The 20769-nt window shown below is 35.9% G+C and overlaps 1 protein-coding gene across 1 annotated transcript in view; it reads right to left on the reverse strand.

The window, feature by feature from the left end:
* The window catches only part of COL21A1 (collagen type XXI alpha 1 chain), a 91579-nt gene that overhangs the window by 33592 nt on the left and 37218 nt on the right, over positions 1-20769 (reverse strand). Inside the window, exons 10-17 of the mRNA XM_005485990.4 lie at positions 20237-20299; positions 12582-12635; positions 11584-11637; positions 9207-9260; positions 8326-8379; positions 6606-6659; positions 6474-6527; positions 3890-3943 (exon numbers count right to left, since the gene is read on the reverse strand). Coding sequence (XP_005486047.1) covers positions 3890-3943; positions 6474-6527; positions 6606-6659; positions 8326-8379; positions 9207-9260; positions 11584-11637; positions 12582-12635; positions 20237-20299 — 441 coding nt within the window. The remainder of the gene's footprint in view (positions 1-3889; positions 3944-6473; positions 6528-6605; positions 6660-8325; positions 8380-9206; positions 9261-11583; positions 11638-12581; positions 12636-20236; positions 20300-20769) is intronic.

The raw sequence follows: 20769 nt of genomic DNA on the forward strand, positions 1-20769 counted from the left end.
AAAAAAAACCCCAAACTTTGTCTGCATACTACTATCTTACTAGGTAAGGATTTTTCTTTCCTTTTTTCCTGTTTCTATCAGTCTCAGCATAGCTATTAAATGCAGTAGAATTACATTAATTTTATATTTGCTTTCCAAACACACAGGATATCTGGCTATACCAGTTTGTTTTCAGGATTTCTGCATTATGAAGAACAATACTTCTGTTGTACTTTCTAGCATATTTTGAACATGTTTCAAAAAGAATTTTGCTACCATTGCCTAGCATAAAGCACACTTTTTTTTTCAGAGAATGCAATGATCTGGCATTCCTGATGCAGCATAATAGACAAACCAGGGTTATAGGTATAACAATGGGAGTCAGGTCAGAAGCTGAAGTCACGCTGTGCTGCTATCGCTGGCACAAATGAGGCCACATCTGAGGTTCTGCGATGACCTAAATATTGAGACAAAACTCTACCATTTTAAGTGTTTGCAGATGTATTTCTGAAAAATATGAGTTCTGGAGAGTAAACATGAGCAGTTGCAAATGCTCAGACATATTACTTGTGGCAGGAGAGCATATGCTGGGCCTAGAAGAGTGCTATAAATGTCCTGCCAGCTTTACCCACAAGCACTCACTTCAGGGCTCCCATCTGCATAATTGCAAACACAAGGAGCATCCACGGAAACCCAATTCTGAAAAACCTTACCTATGTTAAAAATCACAGTCAGACTGGAATTAGGCTCAAATAAATCTTGACTTATTCTATAGACATTTGGTCCCTAAAAACAATGCATTTATCAAAACAGCCTGTCATCAGTAAGATAGATGACTAGCCATTGAACTACTGAAGTGACAGCATGGCCTGGTTTTGTCAACAGGAAAATAAGCTTGATTACTACCTTTACCAAATCTTAAATTACTCTGCCCATTACTGTCACATGTTATTCTACAGAGTGGGTAGAACTGGGACAGTCTGGTTAACTGAAGTTCCAAATAGTGTTACTGAGGGAAATCAAGCACATCTCTTGAAATTATTAATTTATCCATACAACCTATTTTTTCTGTCTGTAACTTTGGGGATTAATCAGAGCAGTAATACACCAGAAAGTATTCTGTCCAAAAAAACAGTCACACATCTCAAAGGCTGGAAGCAATGGGAGTTCAGTTCACCTATGCTCTCTATTCTAGGCAGTTGCTCCTTGGATGTCTCAACATGTATCCATTTCACAACCATGTTATTTTTATTTGCTAAAGCAAGAGTGATCATAAGATGTCTATTTTTTACATCATCAACTTAACAAATTAAGCCATGTCTAACACTAATGTGGCTGAATGAAAGAAATAAAGACTGTCTGCATGTCTCTTTGTGTGGGTGGGGTATCCACACAATCTGCTGAGCTGTCCCAGGGCCACAGCTGCATGTGGCTGGTTAATGATATAAAGACACCCAGCTCTAGCTGTATCATCCAAGGTTTGTCTTGTGCTTAGGCGGCCTATTTGGCTGTGTCAGGGGGAGGGCACAGCACAGTTCAATCCCTCTCTTCCAGTGCCCTAACTATAAGGGTGTCCCACCAGAGTTGTTTACATTGAATTCCACAGAAGGGGAGCCTCCAGGAGGTGCTTACACATTATGTTTTAAATACACATTGGGGGAACAGCAGAAAGAACACAAGCAGTAAGTTGCACAAGATATCACTTTGCCCAAAATCCAGCTCACTTTCCAACAGGTGAAAGACAATTACCCTCTACTTGAATAGAGGAGCCTATGTATGTCACAGCTGAGGATAGCTTTCATTTTCCACAACCAAAACACACATTTTCACCTCAACATTTCTGCAATGAACTGCAGAAATGCTGCTTTTTGCTCCTCCCATAGGTTCTAAATAGATGGGAGTGCTGTGTTGGTCATGCAGGATGGTGTGACATCAGCAATAGAGGCAGATGGGCAGGGATAACTCAGTGTCTTACATTCCCTAATGGTGACCTTGAGGCAATCTTGTGGTCAGCATGTAGCCTTACTACCCTTCAGAACCTGCACTGATTATAAATGAAGGATAAAATGCAATTTAGTTTACTCTATTATGATTGTTTAATTTTTTTTGAAGTTTACATTTTGGAAGTCTCCCTCTATATGTTTTGCGGTGATTTAAAAAGACTTCTTAGTACTTTTAATGTCTTAAATCCACCACCTCATTTCCCTTTAAAGCAAAATTATGGGACTTCAGTGATGGGTTTACATTACTGTTTAAAATGTTATATTTTGAATGGTATATTATATATGTAATTTATGTTAACTTTAAACCAAAATACATTTCAGTAGTAGATACAGTTCATACTTAACAAATGCCATCACACTAGAAAGACAGCTGTTAAAGTATTAAATATTTAGTTTTCTTTAGGTCAGAAATGCCCTTTCTGTTACATTTCTTAGATTAATTTTTTAAAAAATCAAAATGACCAACTAACACTTCTTTTGTAAAAATGGAAAGAGGCAAACCAAGGCAAGGGACAATAACAGAACTCACTTTTATCTCAACACGTTCATTAAGGTGTACCAACTTAAAATAAACCAAAATCCCTTCTTTTTTATTTTATGATATTTAATTAACATTCAGTCTTTCTTACATATGGAGACTGTAAAAGGTTAAAACACCTCACAGTTATTTGGGGCAGAAAAAGAGGAAAAAATAAAGCCAATGGAGGAATTATGTGTGTTCTTCACTTAAGCCAGACAAGTGGGAAGAAAGTATCTTGGGCATGATTTCTCAGTGTTTTGCAGTGTACTCAAAATGTTTGAGAAGGTTTTGGTGAATATATAAAAAAAATTAAATTAAAAACCTTCAAAATTTTTTCAGCTAGAATAGTTATTTCCAACTCCTCTTTATCAAAACTTTGTATCACATTTCAGATCCTGTAACTCAGACTACCTCCCATTACATTCAGTGCCACAAAATTTCAGACTCTGTGAAGCTGTATCCCTTTATCTTAGTATTCTAAATGTAATTCAGAAGGCAATTCATCTGTAAGGCAGTGCTCCACCAACTGAGCTCTCTTTACTGCTCTTGGCCTGCAGAAGAATTGCTGATGCTTTGCTGACAGCTGGCTGTCTCTCAGCACTCAAAGCTGCTCTCTGGGCTCATCTGCTTCAAGCAGTCTGCCAGCCTGGAAGGAAGCAAGGAGGAACAAAGGAGGACAAGGAGGAAACAAGAAAGGACAAAGCCTGGCTATCAGATATTAAGGGGAGGTAAAATGAGCTGCCCAAATACTGGTAGAGGAACAGTGTCTATGGAAAGAAGCAAAGCAAAAATGAAGCAGCACAGTCCCCAGTGAAGCAAGAAGCACAGAGATGCAGATAATGTGGTATAAGAAGATGCATGGAAGTAAAAGGCTACAAAAACTGGGCAAAGGAAAGGCAGTGGTACATAGTGAAAAAAAAAACCAAAACTTTACAAATGTGATTAACAAGTATTTAAAAGAAGATAAACCATGTAATCTCCTAGAAATGAGAAATGAGAGTCAAACCCATCCAGAGTCTTTCCTCAAGTAAGTAATTATGAATATCTAACTATACCACATCATCAGCAGAACAGAATTCAATAATGAGACAATTTCATACTGTAAATCTCTCAGTATATACAACAGTGATATGGTGAAGAATATTTTCCTCTAAGGCATCTTTGAATTCAAGGGCTTATTCATTGCTTTTAACTAAATCAAATTTAAAGATGAACAGCAAAAAAAAACAAAGTATTTTTTTAAAAATGGACATATCAACCAATTTAAAACAACATAAATTAAACATGAAGCATAATAGCTGTTAACGAAAAAAAAAAAAAAAAAGACAAAACCCAACAAAACAAACAATTCAGTACATAAGGATATGTCAGCAATTTAATCACTTACAGGCTCTCCTCGATGCCCTTCTAGGCCTGGAGATCCAGGCTGCCCAACTTCTCCCTTTAAAATAAAAAAAGTCTTATTTTTTATTTATAAAACAACTTCATTTGCACAATAAAAATTATTATTTTAAATAGTAAATGATATTTTTAATCTAAGTAAAATTTCAAAGCAATATACATTGAGACTTCACCAAACAAACATCTCTTAACAGTTTAATACACAGCAAGAAATGTCATCAATCCAACATTCTCTCATGTTGTGTCTGACAACTGTCAAACAGCTTGCAAAAAGAGATGAGAAAAAATTTTCTGTTCACTCAGAACAGCAATTTCTGGTAGAAAAAACATGCATAGAACAATAACAGACTGTTACTGTCTAATTGTCAGCATAAATAATAGTATGAAAAAATCTTTCCAAGTACTTCAGAACACAGCAATACAAAAAATGATCAAACATTTATCACAGTATGTATGATACTGAAGTATTCTGAAAATCTGAATAATTCCAAAAATAAAAGCACATAAAAAGGCAAAGATATAGATATGGATGTAGATAGATATACACACACACATGTATAAAATAATCTGGCACTAATCAACTTAAAATTATAAGAGCTGAACTTCAAGGAAGAATGGCTAGCATCTGGGTTTCCAGCCATGTTTTTTCCACATTCTTTCCCAAAATTAATATTGTAAAAACCAGGAAAGCTCCTACAGAAATTTCCTTCAAAGACAGCCTGTTTTTTACTGTTCTGAATTTGATTACGGACCCAAAATGAAGCAATGTTTTATAGCAAGCAGATGTTGAAGTCAGGCTAACAAAATGTTTGAATGAAAAATATGGCTTCTATTAACTCTTGTATTATAAAATTAATAAAACCTAATGAGCACATCATAATTTTGGTACTGCAATAAGGAAAATAGTCCAGAAAATGTCTTTCAATTTAAATGTACACACATTCACACAATATTCTGAATTCTCCGTATATTGCTTACAAGCGTAAAACATATGAAAGTACTCTCCAAATTCATGCTTTAGCAACACAATGCTTGACTCTAAATTGCCACCAGTAACAGTTAAAATTTTATGTTAATGTTAACTGTGACTATTACCTGTCCATGTTATCAAATACCAGAGAAGAAAAAAATCTAATATCTATTTTTTTCCTATGTCCTGAAGTACCAGAGAAGAAATTTCTCCTCCAACTTAGCAATGATATCTGTGTATGTGTATGTATATATATATATATAAAATAAGAGAGGATTCATTTGAAAAAAATTCCTGGAGGTAACCAAGCTCATATCACAGATAACAGAAGTCTAGTCTGGACAATTGACGGAGGATTGATTCAGCTGAACAGACACCAGGAGTTGAATTCCACTGCTCAAATACAGACATTTGATCATATTTGAGTTAACCCATGGTATCTTGCCTACTCCCCTTCCTGAAAGGCACTGGCTTTGCACAGGACTTGTGTCACATTTTTCAGCTCACTGAGGATGTTTGGACACTAATGCATTTCAAATGCATCAGGGGCTTTTTATGTGCACAACTAAACTGAAATCTTTAAGTCTGCCTTCTGTGAGCTGAATTACTCTCCAGACTCCACTGGCATTACCCTGGATCCAGCCCATTGACAGCTGCTCCCTGGAAGGTTTTAGGTCTCTCACGGGTCTTCTGTCATATGTCCCTGCTGCAGAAGATGTGACAGATATGCCAGGTGCATCCCCAACTGCACTAGACAAGCACAGTCACAAAACAGAAGATCCAGATCTCCAAAATCAGCAATATGAATTTAAAATTTAAAATGCAAAACTCCAAACTTTGCATTTTTGAACACTGAAGTAACATAAATCTTGAGCAACCCTAGATAATTTCATTATTATTAAAAAAAATCTAGGAACAAAGATGCTGCTGAAAAACTTCTTTAGATCAATTCAATTGAGCATTTACATCACATATTATTAAAATCTTTCCCTGTGAACTTATAACTGATACTACAAGTCTTTGTTTTCACAAACTAGAACAGTGCAAGCAACAACTTGTCAAATGAAACATCCTGTAAGCTGACAAATCGCAATACATTCTAGAAACACCAGGCCCTGTTGCCTTTTTTACAGTAGACACATTCTTAGTTGACTTGAAAACTGTTCTACGTCAAATATGAACAGCACTGCATAGTAAAGAGAATAAGAAAACATACAAAAATATTAATCCAGTACTGAAGGTACTTTCCCCTAATTTTCCTGCAGCTCCTTTCAAAAGCAATTACCTTCTGCAGAGTAGGCTTGTATATGAATCTCTTTAACAGAATCACAGGGTTAGAGGAACACACAAGGATATCAGAGAGAAAGCATAAACAATCTCTAGTGATCACTAATACACTCTTAATAAAAGCTTTTCCTTCGCTCACTGAACAATTGAAAATAATGAAATCTGCTCGTTGCTGCAGTAAACTTTCACAGCTCCCAGTAACAACATTATTTTGATTTCCAGTACCACTCCAAAGAATAAACTCAGTATGTTTGCACCATGAGCAATGCTATTGAAGACTTTTATCAGTATATTAATATCCATTTCTACATACCTTGAATCCAGGACTGCCTGGTAATCCATCTTTCCCATTTCTGCCAGGGTCTCCCTGTGGCAACATTTAACAGCAATCAGCAGGTGAATTAACAAGAAAAAGCTAATGACAAATTGTCTTCAGAAAACTTACAGTTCGCCCAGGCAGTCCTGGCAACCCTGTATCACCCTTCTCTCCTTTTGAACCCTGAGAAAAACAACAAGTGGAAAGTAAGTAGTGCTCCATGTTTGTGCTGTAAATTCAATATATTTCAATAATAATTTATGTATGGTATTTCTTATTTTGAAAAAGTACAGAAGATCTGTTTCTTTCTCAACTCAGGCAGTTGCCAATAAATAACTACAACCCCATTACATAAACAAAAATATGCTTCAAACTATAGAAATGCTAACACAGGCGCTCTTTCAAATTGCTTAAAACTCTAGACTAAACACATGAAGAAAATATAAGGCCAGGTGAAAATATAGCTGTTAACACTGGATGGCCAACTATACTCTCTGCTTTATATAAATTACAGCTTAAGACATCTCTCTTTCCATCTGCTATCAGCCCCACTCCTTTTATGTGCTCTTCTCCTCCCTCCCCTAACTTCTCTCCCTCTCTCTTGTTTGGTTATATGTACATCTGTATTAAAAAACACAGACTTCCTTGCAATACAATTATTACATATACCCTGTATATGGTGTGTTACACCCTAGACATATTCACAAAAAATACATGCATTTTGTGCTATGTGAAAATGAATTATACCAATCCACTAGCAGAATTAAAAGGTTCTCAAAATATGCAAATAAGCAGAGCATCTAAATACATTCAGTAAATTTGACACTACTAAATTTGATGTTACCAAATGTAAATACATCCATTAAAAGCATGGAAGATTTTTCTGAGCTGTAAATAAATAACTATATTTTCTGTGAATATGCATGTTACAAAAATATTAATTATGTTGTCTGCGGTTCCCATGCCCAGGCTCCCAGTGGGAATGTGGGGGCTCCGTGAGGGGAGGCCAGGGCTGCCTCAGCTGGGCCCAGCCAGCTCCAGCCAGACACAGCCGGTTCCAGCCAGACACAACCAGTTCCAGCCGGTTCCAGCTGGTTCCAGCCAGACACAACCAGTTCCAGCTGAGCACAGCCGGTTCCAGCTGGATCCAACAGCCCACTGCAGGGCACAGCTGAGCCATGGTCAGGGTGGGAGTGCGGAATGAGTTGAACAAGGGACAGAAATGTGACACCAGCAAAATGAGGAAAGAGGAGAAAAGTGGCAGCTCTGCAAACAGCAAGAAGAGGGTGCTGGAGCAGAGATTCCCCTGTAGCCTGTGGAGGGGCCATGGTGGAGCTGTGGTAACCAAGGTGCAGCCCACAGAGAATCCATGCAAGGCCAGGTTTGCCCAGAAGGCCCACGGCCCATGGGAAGGACCTGCTCTGGAGCAGGGGAGGAAGGTGAGGGGAAGAGCAGGGAGAAGTTGTTAAAGCCTACCCTACCTCACTCCCCAATTCCTATCCCATGAAGGAGAGAAACTGAGCCTGGGAAAAGGCAGGGTGGAGGAGAAGGGGGTTTAATTGTTTTTTTTTTTTGTTTTTTTTCTCACTATCCAGACTTATTTTAGCTGTCAATAAATTAAAATAATTTTCCCCAAGTAGCCACTGGTTTGCCTGTGACAGTAACTGGCAGGTGATCTCTCTTATCTAGACCATCAAGCTTTTCCATCTTACATTCTCCCTCATACTGCTGAGAAGGGAGACTGAGACTGAGAGATGCCTGTGGATTTGCACCAGGCATCCAGTCCAGGTGACCCCATCACAGATACCAAGAGCATTTTGCTTTAATTTATGTTTATAATGTCACTTGCCTTTTTTCCATATATTCCTGGCACTCCTTGATCTCCTTTAGGACCTCTTTCTCCCTAGATAAAATGTATGTGAGCAAGTTAATTTTTAAAATAGAAGTAGTTACCTAAAGATATATGTATATATAAATAAAGGATACATGTATAGCACACACAAAGAAGGCAAAGAGCTCCATGTAAGCCCAAGCCTTAAATGCAAATCCTGAATTTGCACAGCTTTGCTAGAGGAGAAGGCCAGAATGCCCCACACTCATGGTGAGACAATCCACAGCTTGCAGGCTTAAGGGTTCTACTTTCTATAGAAGACACTTTGTGATTCTCATTGCTTCAATATAGGCAGGAACCAAAGTGAAAATTCAGCTCCTTGGAAAGGGTTGGATTTTTCTGAAGACCTTATTTGAAGAGTTAAAAATAATAATTTGGAAAAACTAAGAGGTAAATTCTGTGGAGTACTAACATAGATGAGCAAAAACTGTGGGGAAAATTGTTTTGGGGAACACACACATGAACTAAAATCACTGTGATAGACCAGAACTGTTCTTCAAAATGCTGTCACTCAAGTAGAATGGCACAGAATTGTTTTTATTTTTCTAAACATTATTTGTGATGAAGAATCCTCTAAGTAGTAGTAAAATCAAATAAATATAAAATCCCATACAGCAGAACAGAAATTAAATAACAGGAGGTTTCTATTGTTTGGTATCTATGTAATGAAGTCCCATGGCATGTATCCTCCCTAAATATCACCTTCATATCTATTAATCTAGAGCAATTCATCAAATTCTCTGAAATAGTGTTGTATATAGACATGTTTACCCTTTATATTGAACTACAGGGTAAGCTGAAACACAGGAATATTGTAACAAGAAATACTTAATTTCAACCTTTGGTGCTGGCATCCCATGTAATCCAGGAAAACCAGGTAGTCCACTGTCACCCTGAAACAGCAAACATATATTAAATCCTTGTATCAAAATAGTAATATACAACAACATTCATATTCTTGTGATCAAGTGATCAACAAATAGTGGCAACATGTAATATATTACAGTATCAATTTCATAACATTGGTATGATGACCAATAAGAAGTTTTTTATCTCTAAACAAAATTCATTACATAAAAGAAAAATCATAATCATTAAATTTTAGACTAAATGTACAGTAATCTTATAGTAAGTCTTACAGAGGTTCAAAAGCGGCAATTTATGACCTTATGAAATTTCCTACCAGCTTACTCTGGATAAGTGAAGTATTAAAAATAAGATATTAAGTATCTACTCTACAAAAGAAACTAAATTAAACCAAAATACACTTATAAAACAACTTTGGCAATTTGACAAATGAGTTCTCATTTCAGAGGAAGAAATAATCCACTTAGGTTAAAACAGTTAGCAATTGAAAAGACAAGGCAAAATACCAGTTATTTTATTGTTCTCAGAGGTGTCAGGTATCAGGAATTCCAAACTTTTGCTGTTGGTACCTGACAATTTGTCTTCAAGTTCTCTTGAGCAATAATAATGAAATCCTTCTTGAGAAATAACAATGAATTACAACTTGTCACTGCTTGATTTGAAACAATAAAACCAATCCTAGTTGCTTGGTTCAGCAGACTACTTCCCATGAAAAAACAGCTAACCACAAAATCATTTTTGGGCAATCAGAATGCTTTCTTTCTGTTAATACCTACTTTTATATTGAGTAATACATTTCAATTTGTTTAATATATTTCAATCAGATAGAAGGAATAGTAAACTATGCTTAGAAAGTTATTTCATATAATATTTCAAATTCTAAGACAAGGGTTAAACCAGGACAACATGTCTCAATGCTGTTTATCAAAGCCATTCATGCCTAAGCAGATTTGGAAAGGTCTGTCATGTGTTTGCAGTAGGCAGGAACATGACCACAGGAATGACAGCTAGTGGGTTAATGCTATCACAATATCTCTCAACAAATAATTATTAAAAGCAGACAGTGGAATGGAGTTTAAAAATCAGCAAAGGTTATAAAATTACCACTTCATATATCCATTGCTTCTTAATGAAAAAGTGTGGAGTCTTGATTTCTACTCAGAAGTGGTGGTTCAATTATTGAATAAACTAAAACATTTGGAAATGAAAACTATTTTAAATTAACTACTACAGAAACTTTACAAGCAATGGGATGAAATAAAGAGATGAAAATTTGGGCAGAATTTCCAGGAAAAAAAAAGACAAGACCTATTTTACAATGGAAATGTTCTCTAAAACAGTGGTGGAAGCCCTAGTTCTTGGCTTATTTTACACAAGGCTAGACTGAGCAATAGGAAATATTCTATCTGTCACAACCCTACACTGCGAGGCAATTAGAGTTTTTCATCAGCAGCATCTTAATTTCGCCACATAGCCCAATAATGACTGATTAGATTAACCTCTACAATCAATTAGATTGAGATGAATTAAGCACAGAACACATAAGCAATTTTCAGCTCTAACCATGAATTTGAGAATTCTGCTGAACAGCAATGAATTTAAGGATCCAGTTATCAGAAACTTTAGAAAGAAATCCCAAGATCTGTTGGGAAAATAACTCGTTTTACACAAAGGGCTTTGGAGTTTTAATGAATCAAAACCAAAATAATTGTCATTACAATCAGCTTAGAACTTTTCTAAACATAGGGCAGAAATGTGAGAGAAGGCCACAGCCAGTGGGCAGTTTATTCACTGTGTATACAGAAGATCCCAAGTCAAGTTTATCCTGATTACCAGGAGACAGTTACATATAAGCTTCCACATCTGTCTACATCTCCAAGCTACTGGCTACACCTCAGGTAGAATTTTCCACAAGAAGTTTTGGGTTCAGTTAGCCAGTGTTTTCTGATATAAAGTGCCATGCAGGAATTTCTACCTAAATCATCTGGATACTCACTTAAAGAGAAAAAGGGTGAAAAATATTAAAAAGAAACCATTCTGACAGATGTCTGTATTGCGCTTCCAGGTAGCCATACTGTGGTACCTGGAATTAATTAATTTTATTCAGTGAATTAAAGTTGCTACTGGCAGTGCCAAAGCCTATATAAACTTTAATAAATAAAAAGGGCCAGAGTCAGAATTTAAATTTAGGATTCTTAGTCTTTCCTTATTACCCTTTTAGCAAACAATTCTCACAGAACACTCATGTGAAAATACTGATACTATTACCTGTACAACCAAAAATTATAAAAGGTAAGAGTAAAAGCTTTTTTTATCTATCATTCTGGTTTTTGGTTTTGGTTCTTTTACCTTTGCCCCATCTTTTCCTGGTTCTCCCTTGATACCTGGCAAGCCACGAGGTCCCTAGATTGAGAAAGAAATGAACACCAGCTCAAATCCTGATAATACTAACACAATCTGATACAGCATTAGACACAGAAATGTGACACAACATGGGCCAGAGACCAATGTGTCACCTGCCTGACTCCAACATTTCAGTGACTGGACACAAAAGCAGAACTAAGCAAAATGTGTACCCTGCATGGATGAACATGGCACACTATCATAATCCATGACTGAGGAGCACTCAAACAATTTTTTCTTCTAACCAAGGACCATCCCTGGAAAAAAAAAGAATGTCACAGAGCCCTATTAGCCTGTTCAAAATCACAACCTGTTTACATGTGAGGTCAGAGATGTCTCCTTCAATAGCCCATCAGACAGCCTCCACATACGCCATTTTGCACGCTTGCTCTTGGCCCCAGCAGGCTCTCAGATATTTAATTCCACAAATGAGTAAATCCTTGACTATCACTCAGACTGGATCCTGATCCACAAGTAAAATACAGCACAGGTTTCCAACAACTGTCTCTGGAAGGACTACTAAATTAATACAAAAAAGAATTCTCCTCCATCAATCGGGGCTTTATGTGAACACTTGCTTGGGACTTGTGAATCATGGGCAATCCATCACCATGACAAGACTTCAGATCACTGCTAGGGATTCACAGAAAAATTGAACAAACTACTCTTTGGCTTCTGGATTGGGATAAAAATGTCTAAGCTGCAGCTGAGTCCATCTTCTAGAGGCTTTACCTAGCCCTGCTTCTAACTGTTAGCCAACCTACAAACCCCAAAGCCATGTGAATTTCAAAGCAATTCACCCAAGGATGGCCCCTGATTCATGACACCCCTTACGTCCTCTTCATTCCCCACACCTCAGCTCTCAATGACAAACGAGATATTGAAAGAGATCTGGCAGGATTTGTCTCAGATATTCAAATTCTAGGAATGAAATAGAAACTTACTTGAATCCCTGGAGTTCCTGGGATACCTGGAGTTCCTGCTGATCCCTGGTATCCCTAAGGAAAAGAACCAAGACTTGTGACTTTTCAAAAGCAACATACACAAATTACAAAATATCTATTTAAAAAGAAAAAAACCAATCTTCATGCTTACTGAAGAACTTTTGTCACAATCCTATAATTTTAGGTCACAGATTTTAGCAACTGCTATGGCAATCATACATTTGGGATTTAGATTTCAGCTTTCAAAAGCTTTCATATCTGCAGCTGAAGTTCTCATCCTGCAGACTTTAGCTAAAACCAGTCATTTTAGAATTGTTACACAAACGCATAACAAACATATTGTTTTGTTTTCCACTGGGAAAAAAAAAATAAATTAATCCACATATGTAGCACATTTTTTTTTCTCTCTCTCTTAAGAAAAATCGCTGAAACTGGCCAAGACTTTTTTAAAGGCTTTTATCCAGTTATAGAAATCAGCTTTAACAGACAAGGTATGTTGTAATACATTATGCAGCTAGTTTTATAATATCTCTACATAATAAAAATTCCATTCTTGATACTAAGCACTTAGCTATGAACTTGAAGGTATATAACAGTCTATACAAACAAAAATAATTTGAATGAGACTACAAAAAGAAATACTAAATAATTCATGAGTTAAAAAGAGAATTTCAGGAATGCTGTGCTAGAAATCAACATTGGCAGAACAACAGAACCTTTACAGAAACCAAAATATATGCATATATTTTAGTATATTTTATTCAATTGGTACAGAAAAGATAGCCAGTTTTCATGCAAAATTAACAAGGGCTTTAAAAAAATCCTTTAAGAGAGGCAAGTTACTGAAGAATTAGAATTTTGCATAGCTCATTTAAAAACATGTCCTTGCAGTAGACAAAATGAGCTACCAAGAGGATTTTTTAAAGAAAACATATGAAGCAAGAAGAGAAATTGTTCTATAATATTCTGAGGCTATTTGGTTCAGACATTTCAGCAGGCAGACAAAACTAAGTTTGATAAATCCCATTAAACAGGCTATCCAACTTCAAATACCCCGAATCTGATCTTGATTGGAACTGAGAGAAGTAATAATCCCATTTCCAAATGGGTCAAGCTTAAAACCTTGGCAAAAACATTTCCAGGGGTGATTTCCACACTGTAAAAAGGCACTAATAGAACATTTTCAGTGCAAGGGAGGCAATGCGTTTGTCTGATTTCCTCTTTAAATCAGTCAGAGCTTCCTAGGAATAATAAACAGAGCTAAAATTATTTGCTGGGTTAGATACAAGAGAGTCCTTGCCGTGCCCTCTTCCCAAAAGACATTTGAGCAGTTGCCCGATGAGCCAGCTGGTAATGTTTAATATAGAAGTAAACAGAATTCTAGGTCTCTGTCATACATGGATCCCTTATCAAGCATTTTACTTTTAGTGCTCAAGGCAGTTCTAGCAAAATCAGCTTTAACTGTAAATGGTATAGTATCCCCAGAGTGCTTATAGGCCTCCTGGGTGGCTGAAACAATTCACCAAATCAAAAAATGCCTCTAAAAGGTTATCTAATTTTTCTTCTCAAAAAAAAAAAAATCGCTGTGACTTTCTGTAGGATATAACTCTATACAAATAAAACTCTATTGCACAATTTAGATCTCTGCAATGCAATTTCCCTTCTCCCTCTAACAGAGCAGGGGAAGTAAAAGAGGACAATTTCCTGGCTGAACTGAATTTCAAAATCACAAGATGAATGAAGGAGAGCAGAAGAGTTTTCAGCTTACAAAACTGCATATTTAGCTCAGGGTTAAATATTGTAATGTGATTTCAATACAAATCAAACATGTTGTCAATGTGTTCTTTTAATGGAAAGCTGGAAGAGACAAAATTCAAAAGGAAATTCACAGAAAGTCACAAAAGCTAGAATCACCATCTGGTGCAAATAGCATAGCAATTGTTTGGGCAAATTAAAAAACATCTTCTATAAAATAAAAAAACACAGATTTCATATAAAAATGAGTATATATTTTCACCACTCCTTTTGCAGTATGGATCATCAATCTACATGCTAATGCCTACAAATTTTTTTGCACTAAAGTCAACTCAAATCCTCTTTCCCTAATGACAAAGCCCTCAGTAGGACTACCTGTGTGACACACATACATATCTGCAAGAACAGCAGTGCCACAGCTGCCATTTTATGTAAAATTAACAGAGGTGAAATCTCACTTTTCAATTGATGAGTTCAGGACTGGAGGTTCTCTTTCAAATAGGGTGAACACACCATATTTGCCACCAAAACCAATAATTTTTATCTGAGTTTTGTCTTCTCTCATAAACTTTTCAAATAGCATGAGAAGTGTTATAGTTAACTCTGAATTTGATATTCAGTTTAGAATGCAGTAGCCTGAATATAGGCAGCTCCTGCCTTTTGAGACTCCTGAGACACTCACCCAATGTTAGAAGACAATGGCACAAAATATTTGGCAGGCAATAATTGCCTTGCAGTGTGGGCAAGAAAGAATACCTTGCAGCACAAAAATCCCATACTTTTTGTGGTATATTAGTTAAATAGTTGACTACTATGAGAATTTAGACACCCTGTGTCTCTGTACCCATTTAAATCCTAAATGCAGGTGCCTTAAAATGAATGCCACCTATAATTTTTCATCAACTTTATCAGTCAGCACCACTCCACAGCATTTTATATTCTCGTTTATTATTTTACATCAGTCATCTGAAATCAGGATTACACAAAATTTACCTCGCAGTTTACTGTTGTGAGAATGGTACTGATAATTTTCTAGTGCCTTAAGATCCTTAAAAGGAAAGTGATAAACAGCAGGACATTGAGATTAGTTTTGTCCCAGATTGCTGGGTATTTGAAAAAATCACAGATAAAATGAAACTTTGGAATTTAAAGAAAATGGCAATCATTTGCAAATAGTTCTAAGGAAAAAGACTGAGCACACTTCTTAGGTCAAAAAACATATAATAGCCACAAAAAATTAGCAATCATCCTTACTGGAAAAAGAAAATTAATTTACTTATAAGGGAAAAAATTGACCAAGAAGGACATATGATGAGAATTAATTGCAAAGAACTCATGCAACAGCAGGGAAATCTCAGTATATCTTCAATGCATTTGCACACTTAAAGGACAAAATTTCAGACAGCATTCGTAAGCATATCTCTTCTGATTAGGATAAAATAAATAAAATAATTAAAAAAAAAGATGTATGGATAAGCCAACGAGAACTGCACTGCATACTCCCATAATGAAAAGCTTTTGGAGCTTTGGAGCCAATGGACAATATCAACAACAAAAGCATGAACACAAGATTGCTTGCGAAAGACAAAGGGAGAAGTAAGCAAGCTCAATTTGGCTAGGAAGAAACAAGGCATCAACAGTAATGGTCTAAAGATATTCAAGGACTGTAAACACTAAGTAAAAAGAACTATTTAGGGTGATGTAACTAAGCATAATGGAATTCAACTGCAAAAGGAAAATTTAACTTGGCGTTAAGGAAACACTCTGAAAGTCTGCAGACCTCTTATGGGAGTTTCTTGCAGAAAATCTTTAAAGCACAACTATCTAAAGCATTACAAGTCTTCAAACTCTTTTCATAAAATACATTACATCTTAACAGAAATTGCTGTAACTATGTATACATGTATCCATGTTTATTATTTCTGCATTTCATTACATTTTCCTCCATTAGCTACTCCATCATCTGCCAAGGCCTTCATAATTCAGAACTCCTAGCAGAATATTTTACCTAAACACAATGTTCTCAAATAGCACAGAGGAAAAAAGATCCAACAAGATCATTAAATAAAAGGCTGTAAATCCAGCTTTAAAAGTTCATGAGCTTCAGGCTATTGGGAGATAGGATGATATACCAAGGGAGTCTAACTTCCTGCTCACTGTTTAGATGTTCATCCTTATCATATCTCTGCCTTTGGCAGCTGCTGCAGGTAGTGATGTGGTCTTTTGTCTGAACTCTACAGCTGTCTCTGCAGCACAAGTCAGCATCAGGCACTGCTCTGATTCCAGACTTGCAGGTCTCAAGGAAGGCATTACATGACTGCATCAAAACAGAGCAGAAAGATTTCCTCTAACAATAAAAAGGCCACAGTATTACTGAGGAATATGGATTTTCCTGGAATTGAGAACAGCTGAATTATCAACTCTGTCTATGAAAGTTTTCTGAGAAAAGTAGCTCCAGAGCTTAGAACAACTTAAATCCCAGGCAAGCCATCTGGGAACACACAGGGAATTCTACGTATATGTGAAACTATTACCCATTTTTATTCCAAAAGTATTGTTGAAATAGCTCACCATTACTCTTATAGTAAGTAAGTACATCACAAAAGATTTGGCCTTCAGGTGGTCACCAAATATTAAGCTTTAGGTAATACAGCTGTAATAATGTTCTATAATCTTTTAAAACATATATTGGAATGATCAGAAATTGCTCATTATGTGTGGCTCTTGATACCTTATGAACTCCATATTTACTCCTATCAGTAAAGTTGGTCTCACAAGATTTGTTTATAAATTGCTTATTTTTTCTCATTTCTTATTTTATTTTCTTGTACATATTGTAAAGTCAAGGCAAATTGTTCCAAACTTTCATGAGTGAAACTAGATGGAATACTTGAAAATTGTCCAGATTGACAGCTGCATGGTTCACAGTTCAAAATTGACAAATGGGTGGATTTTTAAAATTTCTGTTTGCAGACTGATAACCTACCTCTATTAATCACAAGTGATCACTGCTTAGATAGATTCTGATAATTTTTTTTTTCCTTTAAATTGAGTTTTTCCACAGTACATACAAAGCATCCTTTGGAATAAAAAATGGCTTTGTGACCACACAAAGGTTAGGCTGCTGAGTGCTTCCAGGGCCAGCAATCACTCCAACTGCTTCTTTCTGATTAATAATGTTCATGAAAATGAGTTTCATTTGAGATTCAAATATTGTTTTTATCTTCGCACTTATTTATCAGCGGTTTTTTCTTGACTAGACAGTTTAATAATTTCCGTTTCTAAATTACGTTTTTAATTGAAAAAATGCATTTTCAAATGTATTTTCATTACTTATGCTTCTCACTTTCAGGCCTTTTTACAGTTTCTTTAATTGATCTTTTCTGTATGTATCAGAATATAAACAGAGGTCGCAATTAAAGGGGAAAAAACAAAAATTGTCTGAATAAAACTAATAAAAATAACATTTAAGAAATGTCTGGAAAAAAAGTAATGTCTATGTTCACTTCCCCAAATATTAGAGTAAACAATTTTATGGGCTAACATCAGGTAGACAATTATGTTCTGGTAAGTTTTAAGATATTAGGAATTGTTTTTAATTTTTTTGGACTAAAACTAACATTAAGTATTACAAGAATATAGCCAGCCCACAAACAACAAACTAAATTTTATTTGATGTTTTACTCTAAAATCAGTTTCATATAGTAATATAAATGCATGCCTAAAACCCTTCTCAGAGGAAGAAACATTTTGTTGACCAGTTATAGTGTTCCAAGAAAATTAATAACAGATAGGCATACTGGAAAGACTTTAGAGAAGAACATAAAAATGTGTTTGGGAACAGAAAAGATTGAATTTGCAGGAAAAGCTTTTCATACAAAAGCCATTTGATTAAACAAAACTGACTACACTACCTGTAAGCCTATGGTGCTGTCTGAATTAAAAGCTTGCTTCTCAGAGTTCCCTGAGACACAAAACTAGAAAGATTCAGACGAGCAGTTTCCCCAGACAAGAAAAATCACTGACAGCACAGAAAACGTGCTAGTCGTATTAGCAAATACAAAACTAAAACAGAAAGAAAAACACAGAGAGAGGAATCTGTTTCCTGCACAGTGGATCTAAGGGGTCTCTGACCATGCACAGCTAAAAGGTCGCCTGGAATGCACCCAAAAATCTACTGTAAGGGAAATAATGTACTGGCCAAAGGTGCAGATGATCTAATTGGTTTGCAATTATGTCCTTACAAAGAACAGGCGCAAAAATCACAACTGATATTTCAGAAACATTCTTTAGTTAATAAAGTTACAGGATTTAGCTGCAAGCACTTAACATAATGTAAGTTCTTCAGCAAAATGATACAACTTCTCCTGCACTGGAGCTTTTTGATTCTCATTCTGAGATACTCTGGTAATTTCTTTATGTTCAGAGAATGCCCATCTATGCACATTATGACTTATTTGCAAGAGAAAATAAGCCGTGACTGTCAGATTACAAAGTTACAGTAGGTCTACAATTTCAATATATTTCTCCTTCATTATTTGTGCTGTTACAAATTCTAGTGCTTATGGGAGGATAAATAGCCTTGAAGTGGAAATCTTCTTATTAAAGTATGAAAGAGTCATAACAAATTGTTTCTAAAACAATACGGTTGTACCTGACTGCATGCTTCAGAAATAAAGTCTTAATCTATTTGTTAAAAGGAGGGGAGGGGAGGAACTGATATTTCCCTACCAATATCCAGTCGATTCTGCCTTCATTAAAGGTTACATGATAACCCTTTACTTTTCAAAAGATCAGATTTAGCTACATTAAAGACAGCTCTGCTATGCTTATCAATACTGCAAATCTATTTCCAGAAATCAGCATGATCACAAATGATGGACACCTTCCCCAAAGCAACTCCATGTTCAGACAATCTGTATACTTGTCTTTTATAGAAGATCAAACTGCTCTTCACAAGCTTAAGCACCACCAAATATCAACTGAAAAGTTGTTCTGATTAAATAGACTTCCCCATCTTAGAATACTTTAAAACCTGTATTTTCAGGATGGTCTAAAATCAAAATGCACTATTTTAAAGCACTGATAGTTCAATTCAGATTGTGTTCTCCAACTCTGGTTCAAAAAACTCCTGAATTTAATAGCTATCAAAAGCTGTTTAAGAGCAAAAGGATAAAAACATTTTATATCACAGGTAAAGTGATTATATTTGCCTGTGGGACTGATGAGAGATTCCTGTACACACTGCTCACCTGTACCATCAGGGTTAGCATGCTCAGGTTTCAATATAACAAGTCCCATATTTTAAAAGAGGGAAATTTTCCATTTTTAGCAACTATTACATTTTTGATTTTCGCACCTATTTTCTTCCTGTTAAACTAACTCTGCTTACAAATGGAATCACCACCAGTGATGATGGTGATTGAAATGAACCCGTTTAGAACTAAAAAAGATCTGTTTTGGTTTTTTTTTAATTTTACATGCATATCTACATATTTTGATGGATTACTTGAGGTAGCCTACAAAGAAATTCTATCAACAAAGGACCAAGCCCTAAAAAAATTAGTTTTTCAGGTGACCCAAAGTGCTTTCTAGTGAATAAATTCTTAAGGAGTAAAGACTGAGGTAGCAACATAACTGCTGCAAAGTAATGCAAAGATCAACAGAAACTCATAGCCTGTTCTCTGCTTTACAACAGTACCCAACTCTGATATTTACAGTATTTTACCTTGAAACAGAAATAATGTTTGACATATTTATACTACAGTTGCATACAGTTAAATGACATTCACAGTTTCAGAGAATGGCAACTAAATTTCAAAAATGTGGTATCAGTGTTCCATGTTTTTTCTCCTGTTAGTTTTACATTTACAATATATGACCAAGTTTTTAGTACTCACAGGCTTACCATCTGGACCAGGCAGACCAGGATAACCATGATTCCCAGGCTGCCCAGGGTCACCCTATGGAGAAGCAACGTGTGAACACACAATATATATAAGCATTTTTAAATTGCAAGAGTATTTGCAAATGAGCACAGAGAAACCTTAGCCCTAACACATTCCACAAAACAGTTCTACAAGTCCAGAGAGCTACTATGGAGGAGCAATTCCTACAGTGAAAAAGAACTGGTGTTGGGATGGGAGGGGAAATTCTCCCAAACTTATCCTCAACTTCTTTTGCAGTACTTGGACAAGTGAATCCACATTTGGTTACAGCACAGAAGCATTTTTTATAAAACAGATTAAACAATCTTTAATAAAACTTCATTAATTAAGTAGTTCTTATCGAAGAAATCTCTCACTTGCTTTAGCTGAGCCTAATTCTTAAGACAGAAGCACTAAAGAGGCCAGAGCCAGGATTAAAACCTGCAAAATAAACTCCTCTGCACACAACAACTGCTGTCAAAAAGGTATTTTTTAGATTTCCTGTT

Source organism: Zonotrichia albicollis, chromosome 3, assembly GCF_047830755.1.
Source record: "Zonotrichia albicollis isolate bZonAlb1 chromosome 3, bZonAlb1.hap1, whole genome shotgun sequence".
Classification (NCBI taxonomy): Eukaryota; Metazoa; Chordata; class Aves; order Passeriformes; family Passerellidae; genus Zonotrichia; species Zonotrichia albicollis.